At 42.7% G+C, this 7383-nt stretch overlaps 1 protein-coding gene across 1 annotated transcript; it reads right to left on the bottom strand.

Moving 5' to 3' along the window:
* Positions 1-1287: 1287 nt before the first annotated feature.
* Positions 1288-2320, bottom strand: LOC141609321 (3'-5' exonuclease-like). The gene has a single exon (XM_074428419.1). It carries the CDS (start codon positions 2241-2243, stop codon positions 1461-1463), a length of 783 nt encoding a protein of 260 aa, XP_074284520.1. The 5' UTR covers positions 2244-2320; the 3' UTR covers positions 1288-1460.
* Between the last annotated feature and the right edge of the window lie 5063 nt (positions 2321-7383).

Here is a 7383-nt window from a genome sequence, read left to right as displayed (position 1 = left end):
CTAATATTCTCTTTGACTCAACATACTCTTAACGACGTAGAGACTACTTCGTACAAAGAATAAAACGTAAAGAACTACTTCGTACATATTAAGTCGGAGGGATAAGTATTAGGCTCTGTTTGGCAAGTCATTCCAAGTAGCTTATTTGAACAAAGTTTCTTACTCCCTCTGTCCCGGTCATTTGTTGTCCTTTTTCATTTTGGGGTGTCTCAGTTAATTGTTGTCCTTTCTATTTTAAGAATGAACTTGATGAGCAATTTGATCATTCACACTCAATTTGTTCCACTTGTCATTTAGTAATTGGCCCCTCCTCTTTCTTTGGTCTTTGTGCCAAAACCAAAGAACAACAATTGACCGGGACGGAGGGAGTATTTTTCTGCAAGTAGTGTTTGGCAGGTAGCTTATTTAAACAAATAACCTACCTGGAATGAAATACTACATAGGGTAGCATTTGAGATTTTAGGTACCTAAACTGATTTGATTTTTTCTGTTTCATCCCCTTCAATCTATAATATTAAATTATTATCATATCCTTATACGTCATTTCACCAAAAATTATTATCATATCCTTATTCGTCATTTTGGGTAAATAATTTGAAACTCAACCCATTTCGTTAATTTGTTTGTTTGAAAAACCCATTTTGGAAAAAAAAAAAAAAAAAAAAAAAATTCAACTAGTTTGCCAAACATTTTTTTTGATAATCTGTTACTCCTCAGTTAGCTTTTTAGTTTTCAGCTAGTTTTACCAAATAGAGTCTTAGTGCTGCGATGAGTAGATTAGTTACCCAGTATATATGACGGTTGCTAATGTTTGTGACGGTTTCATGTGCATGGTGAAGATGAGGCGTCCAAGAAGCTCCCAGACTCCACCAGTAAAGAGTCCGAGGACCGCTCCGATCCGATCTTTGACTTTTTTGGTTTGTTCAAACCATAAGGTTGCTGCACATGTTCACTAGTTGGTTGATTCACCAAATTCGGGTGATATTGAGTCTCGATACAGCAAGTGACACCCTATAAATATATGTCATTGTTCACTAGTTTGCAAACAAGCAACACAAATTTCATCGATTGACACTGAGTATGATTTTATATGCACCAATTTGTTCCATTACAGTCGAGAACTAAGATTAGTCGTCATACGACCAAACATTGAAGTCGCGTAATACATTCAAGCATAAAATTAAGACAATCACATTGTTAATAAGCACGGTAATATGGCCATTGAAACTCACGATCTAAGAATTCTAAGATCATAACCAGAGATCAATGTAACACATAGACCGACATAGCTCGAGAAATCTAAAATATAGATCCAAATTAAAGTATGGGAGCAAATTAGTAGTACAATAAACAACTTTGAGACGATCTTAACTAGAAAGACATTATCTCCCATTCTGCATTACTGAATCTACGATTATTAATTGACGACAAACTAAAGACGATCTTAACTAGTAACCATACTAACCAACGTAATTCCAATCGGAATCATAGTGATAAGGATTGGTATAATCTTCATAATCCAAATACCCATTATCATAATCTTCATAATCATAATCGTACTCCTCGTCCTCGTCCTCATCTTCATCCTCATCCTCGTCATAATTCTTAGGATAACCAAACTGAACACCAAGCAAATACGAAACATGCGCATCGATACAAGCATATTGAACCTGATCAACACTAAGATAAAACTCATCCCAATTACTCCGTCCGATATGCGTAGGCTTACTAACCCCATGCAACCCTAAAACCTCACTACAAATCCCTTCCATTGACCAATTCCCATACCCTTCTTCCTTCGCCAAGTCAACCAGGTCCCACACTGCCAGCTCAGCCCACGACTCCTGTAATCGACTCTGGTCCGTACCATTATGCACCCCAACGAAGGTAACCCTCTCGTCTTCGAGAAGACGATACAGCGTAAGAGGAACACTGTTAGCATGACTAAGTTGGAATATAAGGCAATTAGGGCCAACACAAAGTTGAATTGTTGCGGCGGTTGGCGGGTTAGGGTTTCGGCGGGTTGAGGGTGTCCATTGGACACCGAGGCCGACAACGAGATTAGCGTTGTCGAAACGGTCGGGGTGGTTGTTGCGGAGATTGTAGACCCATTGACGGGCTACGGCGGGGGTGGAGGTGACGGTGACGTGGATCGGCTTGCGGAAGAAGTAGGTTGTGTAGGTTTGGGATCGGGCCGGGTTTTGGTTCGGGTGGGGTATTGTGCAGATGTTGCGGGAGTTCATGGTTACGGGTCGGGTTATTTTTTGAGTGGGGCGAGTAACTGTGAGTCTGTGAGGGTTTTGAAGGGTTTGATATAGATAGAGGTGGGAAGCTTGTTGAAGACGGTAGATATTATATTGACTTATTTATGGGCTTGGAATTGGGCTGGGCCAGTGTAAACCTGTTTGATCAAAACTGATTGTGCGTAGATTTCGGAATTTTGATTTTCACCAAATTTTGGGTATTTTATTTACCAAATTAATTATTAGAATATGTATATTAGAAAAAATATTGTGTATCTTTGCTAGTTATATTTTTCCATATTCTTAGTATTGACTCCTTGTAATTAGGCCTAGAATTAGTTTATTGTCTCCACTAAGTTAGGCCCTCCTTGTAATTAGGCCTAGAATTGGTTTATTGTCTCCACTAATATCTTGGTGTATGCTTTTGTATATACTACGTTGAAAGCTAATGAAAAGACTCAAGGGATTACTTTCTATTACGGTATCAAACCTACTCTCGATCTAACCCTCTGCTTCCGCTTCCTTCTTTCCCTTCATCCTTTTTTTTTTCCTTCTGCGCGCAATGACGAACAACAAAAACTTCTTCCACCCAGCCTACTCTGTCTCCAACATCAAAAACTTCGTTCAAATTACCCTCGAAACCGAGAATGTGCATTACGTGTCATGGGCCGAGCTCTTTCTCAATACTGCTCGTGCTTTTGATGTCCTCGATCACATTGACCCTCCCAAAGACACAGTAGTCAACATGGACGCTACATGGAACCGTCTCGATGCCATTGTTAAGCAATGGATCTATAGCACGATTTCTCTTGATCTTCTCCATACGATTCTTGAACCGGGTTCCACGGCGCAAGGTGCTTGGGATCGTCTCAAAAACATCTTCAATGACAATCAAAATTCGAGGGCTGTAATGCTTGAACAGCAATTCACAAACATCCACATGGATAATTACCCCACTGTTTCGTCTTATTGCCAAGCGCTAAAGATGATAGCGGATCAACTTGCTAATGTTGGTGCCCCTGTTTCTGAAACTCGGCTTGTCCTGCAACTGTCCACCCATGTCTCTGATGCTTATGACAACGTTGCCACCCTCATTAAGCAGAGTGACCCGCTACCACCGTTTTACAAAGCCCGCTCCATGTTAACCCTTGAAGAAAGTCGTCGTGCTAAGAGCTCTCCTGCTGCCACTGACACGGCTCTTAATGACACTAAGGCTGATTCCTCTTCTGATTCCTCCAACCGCCAATACAATAACAAAAGTGGTGGTTCTTCATACTCCAATCAAAATAAGGGTACGAAGAATTATCGACATAATAATCGTGGCAAGAATAGCGGCGGAGGAGGGAGTTCGAATGGCTCCTACAACAAGAATCAGAGCCGCAACATTCAGCAGCAGCAGCCCAGCACGGGCGGGTCCTGGACGTGGGTCCCCTTGTCTCCATGGCAGTCGCAGCAACAGCAGGGGTGGACACCACCACCCTGCCCCTATCCCAACTCCGGCTGGACAGGTACTCCCTATCGTGGCCAGGGGGTTCTTGGACCGAGGCCTGCGCAGGCCTATATAGCTCAGCCTGTTTCTCGTGGGACAACACAGGGTGCGTTCGTTCCGACGGACTTAGCTGCAGTTATGCAATCTCTGACTCTCCAACCTCCTGATGACAACTACTATATGGACACCGGAGCGTCGTCTCACATGACAGCCGACAATGGTAAACTCTCTTCTTATTCTTCATTGAGTAGCAAACGTAACATAGTCGTAGGTAATGGACACTTGATTCCAATCATTGGCAGTGGTGCTCTCTCATTCCCTTCCCCTCATAAACCCCTTGTCTTAAATAATGTTCTCCACAAACCAAACATAATTAAAAATCTGGTTTCCGTCCGCAAATTTACAACCGATAACAATGTTTCTGTGGAATTTAACCCGTTTGGTTTTACTGTGAAGGACCTCAAGACGGGGATGCCGATCATGAGAAGCCATAGCACCGGTGACCTCTACCCTCTACACCCAACGACCCAAGCTGCTCCTATCCACCATCCCCACGCTTTTACCGCCATTTCATCTAGTACTTGGCACGGCCGTCTAGGACACCCGGGCCCCGTAGTTTTTAATTCTTTGTGTGCTAATAAAACTATTCCATGTCGCTCTATTAATGCTTTATCTATTTGCAATGCTTGTCAATTAGGAACACACATTAAAATTCCTTTTTCTGCTTCTTTATCTACTACTATTCAACCGTTTGACATCGTGCATACCGACTTATGGACATCACCAGTTTTAAGCACATTAAATCACCGATACTACATACTTTTACTAGATGATTACACCAATTTCCTCTGGACTTTTCCTCTTACAAATAAATCTCAAGTTTACCAAATTTTCTGTAAATTCTACAACATGATTAAAACTCAATTTAATCTTCCACTTAAAACTCTCCAATGTGACAATGGACGTGAATATGACAACTCCTTTTTTCACCAATTTTTCTCTAATCACGGAATGTTATTTCGGTTTTCGTGCCCACATACCTCCCCACAAAATGGGAAAGCGGAACGTAAAATTCGGACCATTAATAACACCATCCGTACCCTCCTCATACACGCCCATATGCCGCCTTCGATGTGGCACCATGCCCTCGATATGGCCACCTACATTCACAACATCTTACCTAGCAAAGCCAACTCTTTCCAATCTCCTACATCCAGCCTATATAAACGTGCCCCGACCTACAATCACTTACGCACCTTTGGATGTCTTTGCTACCCACATAAACCCTCTACTACTATCCATAAACTTGACCCACGTGCTACGGCTTGTGCCTTTCTCGGCTACCCGTCTTCCCATCGCGGTTATAAGTGTCTGGATTTGGTGACTCGTAAGATTATCATTGCCCGTCATGTGACATTTGATGAATCGGTTCTTCCCTTTGTTACTATGCATAACCCGTCCCCATCATCCTATCAATTCCTCATCAATGACCCTACTCCTTACATGGCTCACCACATCCGTCACAACCAACCGCAATCCAACCCAATCCCGGATAGCCCACCTCGCACACCGCCAGTCTCTCCCACTGCTAGTCCTACTGCGAGTCCCACTGCCTCCACTCCCTCTCCTATTGTGTCCTCCCCAACCAGCAGCCACGGGTCCTCTGTCTCCTCAATCCCGACCCCACCGCCTCCTCCTCCCTCACCTCAAATGACAACTCGGGCCAAACATAGAATTTTTAAGCCTCGCAATCCCATGAATTTAAGTACCATAACAACGCCATCTCCTGTACCCAAAAACCCGATTGATGCCCATAATGACTCTAATTGGAATCGTGCCATGACAGACGAATATGATGCTCTCATTAAGAATAAGACTTGGGTTCTTGTGCCACGACCTCCGAATGTCAATATTACGCGTTGTCTTTGGTTATTTAAACATAAATTTAAAGCTAACGGGGACTTGGAGCTATACAAAGCTCGACTTGTTGTCAATGGCAGGTCTCAACAGGTGGGAGTCGATTGTGACGAGACTTTTAGTCCAGTGGTGAAACCCGCAACAATCCGGACCGTTCTTAGTCTTGCAGTTTCGAAAAAATGGCCAATTCAACAACTTGACGTCCAAAACGCCTTTTTACATGGTCATCTAGCTGAGACGGTTTATATGCACCAACCGCCCGGATTTCGTGACTCCGCTCATCCTAATCATGTATGTCTTCTACAAAAGTCGCTTTATGGCCTTAAACAAGCGCCCCGTGCTTGGTACCAACGATTTGCCAATTATGCTTTTAAAATTGGTTTTGTGCAAAGCAAGTCTGACAACTCCCTGTTTGTTTTCAAACGTGGTACAACTATGGCCTATCTACTATTATATGTAGATGACATCATTCTTACTACTTCAACCATTGCTTTACGGGATGAGTTTATGTCTCTGTTACGATCGGAATTTGCTATGACAGACTTGGGCCCGCTCAGTTACTTCCTCGGCATCTCTGCTGTCCGACACTCCCATGGTCTGTTCCTTCACCAACAAAAATATACAGAGGACATCATCAGCCGAGCCCATATGTCCACTTGTAAACCCGCGCGAACACCGGTCGATACTAAAGCTAAGCTCGGTGATAAAGCAGGTGCTCCGGTTGCCGACCCGACCCTTTTTCGTAGCCTTGCAGGTGCTTTACAATACCTCACCTTCACTCGACCCGACATTACTTATGTTGTGCAACAAATTTGTTTACATATGCACGACCCCCATGAAGCCCATTTCGGTGCCCTAAAACGAATCATTCGATACATAAAAGGTACGTCTCACTATGGTTTACACTTAACTGCCTCTACCATGACTACGTTGATAGCCTATAGTGATGCCGATTGGGGTGGGTGTCCTAATTCACGCCGGTCAACCTCTGGTTATTGCATCTATATTGGAAACAATCTTATTTCTTGGTCTTCAAAACGGCAACCCACAGTTTCCCGATCAAGTGCCGAAGCCGAATATCGCGGCGTTGCAAACGTTGTAGCAGAGTCCTGTTGGATTCGTAATTTACTTTTGGAACTTCATTGTCCTATTCACAAAGCTACTATGGTTTATTGCGATAATGTGTGGCAATCTATTTAGCTGGGAACCCCGTCAATCACAACCGTACTAAACACATCGAGCTCGACATACATTTCGTACGCGAGAAAGTCGCTCTTGGCCAAGTCAAAGTCCTTCACGTCCCATCTCGCTACCAATTTGCGGATATTTTTACGAAAGGCTTGCCTAAGTTTCTCTTTGATGATTTTCGGTCCAGTCTCAGAATCCGTCCTCCTCCCGTTTCGACTGAGGGAGCCTATTAGAATATGTATATTAGGAAAAATATTGTCTATCTTTGGTAGTTATATTTTTCCATATTCTTAGTATTGACTCCTTGTAATTAGGCCTAGAATTATTTTATTGTCTCCACTAAGTTAGGCCCTTCTTGTAATTAGGCCTAGAATTGGTTTATTGTCTCCACTAATGTCTCCACTAATATCTTGGTGTATGCTTTTGTATATATTACGTTGAAAGCTAATGAAAAGACCCAAGGGATTACTTTCTATTATTAATTTTGGATTTAGTTATTGAGATTCTGGTTTGAATCAAAGGTATTTGTTTATTGGTGTTGGTTAT

The sequence above is a fragment of the Silene latifolia genome, chromosome 10 (assembly GCF_048544455.1).
Source record: "Silene latifolia isolate original U9 population chromosome 10, ASM4854445v1, whole genome shotgun sequence".
Lineage (NCBI taxonomy): Eukaryota > Viridiplantae > Streptophyta > Magnoliopsida > Caryophyllales > Caryophyllaceae > Silene > Silene latifolia.
The sequence above is the reverse complement of the archived record's forward strand: the minus strand, read 5'-3'. Positions and strand labels throughout refer to the sequence as shown.

Excerpts from the sequence above, each read along its gene's own strand:
- LOC141609321 (XM_074428419.1), bottom strand. The coding sequence starts at position 2,243 with ATGAACTCCCGCAACATCTGCACAATACCCCACCCGAACCAAAACCCG.